General features: G+C 41.9%; 1 protein-coding gene across 1 annotated transcript; it reads right to left on the reverse strand.

Annotated features, from left to right (window-relative positions):
• Positions 1-935: 935 nt before the first annotated feature.
• MC4R (melanocortin 4 receptor) lies at positions 936-2,389 on the reverse strand. Its single transcript, XM_012000109.1, has one exon. The coding sequence runs from the start codon at positions 1,946-1,948 to the stop codon at positions 950-952; it is 999 nt and encodes a 332-aa protein (XP_011855499.1). The 5' UTR covers positions 1,949-2,389; the 3' UTR covers positions 936-949.
• Between the last annotated feature and the right edge of the window lie 434 nt (positions 2,390-2,823).

Consider the following 2,823-nt stretch of genomic DNA (forward strand, 5'->3'; position numbering starts at 1 on the left):
GTAAGTCATTTTCATGTGAAATGAGAAAGAATTCGATGTCAGTCCTGTACTTCTCTAGAAACAGGAAGCTAAATCTCTCAGTACAATACTACCTTTTCTGGACACTTCAGCAGACCCTGAATCCTTCGTTAAAGGGGGCATAAATACCCCATTCTCTGTTTTATTAATGTTGTTTAGGAATAATTTGGTAACAGGAAATTTCTCTTGACTTGGCAACTTAGGTTTTCCAGGACACTTTCATCTCCATAGCTGCCTTTTCCCACCCACCCCAAACTGAATTGCCCGTGTGAAATATCAGGCTGTTTGCTAAGGGAGATGAATCTTTCTGTGTCTGGGAAGCACACATAGTTCTCTGATTCAGCATCTCTCTCTTCTCAGCACCTGTTTTTCTCTCTAGAGGAGCTTCATTTCTACTACTGCACAGGGAGGATGAACAAAGCTTTAATTAAATTACTTGAAATTTCAGTGATGATATTTTTTGAAATGATTATGCATCTGTTCTTTAAATATTTTCACTTAACTGCTAGAATGAACTCTCTACATTTCAATGGTGGATAGTGTAATATAATAACAAATTTATTAGCATATATTTAATGAGGCTCTGATTTCTATGTTACTAAAGCACACAAAGTGTCCAATGCTTATGAATAACACGAAAGAGACATTGTTAAGCTTTTAATGAGGACTTTTCTTTTTGTAAATCCATAATGTCTACAACCTATAACATAGATTCATATTTTATGGCCAAAAAAGTAGCATGACATTGGAAATAATACAGAGACTGGGCATTTTTTCTCATTAAAAATCATAAGCTTAAATTTACACAATGGATATTCTCAACCAGTACCCTACACAGAAGAGAAAGCTGTTGCAGAAGTACAATATTCAGGTAGGGTAAGAGTGAAACAGTCTCTTATGCATGTTCCTATATTGTGTGCTCTGTCCCCGTTTAATATCTGCTAGACAAGTCACATAGGCCGCCCAGGGGATAGCAACAGATGATCTCTTTGAAGGTTTTCCTCAGTTCTTGACTCCGGAGTGCATAAATCAGAGGATCGATGACTGAATTACACATGATCAGTATGAGATATAAGTTAAAGTGAGACATGAAGCACACACAATATGGATTCTGAGGACAAGAGATGTAGAATATTAAGTGGAGGAAGAATGGGGCCCAGCAGACAACAAAGACGCCAATCAGGATGGTCAAAGTAATCGCTCCCTTCATATTGGCGCCTTGGCGGATGGCACCAGTGCCGGGGAGGACAGCAATCCTCTTAATGTGAAGCCTGGCCATCAGGAACATGTGGACATAGAGAGAAGCCATGAGAGCCAACATGGTGAAGAACATGGTGATGAGGCAGATGATGACAGCACTACTATCTGAGTAAATGATGAACAAAATGCCTGAAACCGTGCAAGCTGCCCAGATACAACTTATGATGATCCCAACCCGCTTAACTGTCATAATGTTATGGTACTGAAGAGCATAGAAGATAGTAAAGTACCTGTCCACTGCAATTGAAAGCAGGCTGCAAATGGATGCAAGCAAGGAGCTACAGATCACTGAATCAATGACATTATCAATGTTCACTGTGAAACTCTGTGTGTCCGTATCTGTACTGTTTAATAGGGTGATGACAATGGTTTCTGATCCATTTGAAACGCTCACCAGCATATCAGCCACAGCCAGGCTGCAGATGAAAAAGTACATGGGTGAATGCAGATTCTTGTTCTTGGCTATTGCCACAATCACTAAGATATTCTCCAACAAGCTGATGACACCCAGTGTCACAAACACCTCAGGAGAGACAAAAAGTTGCTCGTAGCACCCTCCATCAGAGTAGCCTTTTCCAAGGGACTCACTGGCATTGCTGTGCAGTCTGTGGCTGCTGCGGTTCCAGAGGTGCAGAGAAGCGTGCATCCCACGGTGGGTGGAGTTCACCATGCTGGCAGGAGAATTCCAGTGTCCCCTGAATTGATTTAGCCTCCTGGGTCAGGGAGTCGTCTCAGTTATTTCCTCCAAGTCTTTATCTGTCTGAAAGTTGTGAGGTTAAAATTGCCATGCCTGCTGTGAGTAAATGTCACAAGTCCAGAGCGTGACATGGAGTTTTTAGTCTCTTTTAGGTACGACTCTGATCATTATCACTTTAAAATCTTGGGCTTCAAAGTATTCATTCTCAGCTGAAAGAGTCTGCTCTTTGCTTTTTTGTTCTCACTTCTGCTTTAACTTTAATCTTATACATTCAAGTCTGTTCAAAACAATTTTCCTAGAGCTGCCATGCCATTGGGAGACGAATCTGTGCGCACATGCTCACATCGGCTGCCTCTCGGAAGCTTCTGTTTCCAGCCTGAGCATTGCTTTGAGTGTGAGGGGCTGTAGGTGCCAGCTGCTGATTTTTATGATGTGTGGAGAGAAAAAAAAAAACATGTTCACAGTGGCTCCTCCTCTGCTTCCTTCTGACCAATCCTAATGCAGTGGGAGTCTGTGAGACAGGATTGTTTCAGAGACACAAATTGCAGGGCGACACAGATTCAGAGGCACAAGCTCCTGAAGTCTGAAGTCTGAAGCAAGCCGGATAAGAGAGCCTGAATTTCCCTTTTCAAGTTTTTAAGGGAAACAACTTGATCCCTAGAGGCCATTCCGTGATACCAAAACAACCTATCTTGAGGCAGCCAGGTTCATTCTTATGTAAAAGAGAGACATCGTGTGTGTGTGTGTGTGTGTGTGTGTGTGTGTGTGTGTGTGTGTGTGTGTGTGTGTGTAAAATGAAATGGAAAGTATACTGTCCTGTGTTCCTGAAACAGATACTCTGGTTTTTG

Source organism: Mandrillus leucophaeus, unplaced genomic scaffold, assembly GCF_000951045.1.
Source record: "Mandrillus leucophaeus isolate KB7577 unplaced genomic scaffold, Mleu.le_1.0 Scaffold618, whole genome shotgun sequence".
NCBI classification, from domain to species: domain Eukaryota; kingdom Metazoa; phylum Chordata; class Mammalia; order Primates; family Cercopithecidae; genus Mandrillus; species Mandrillus leucophaeus.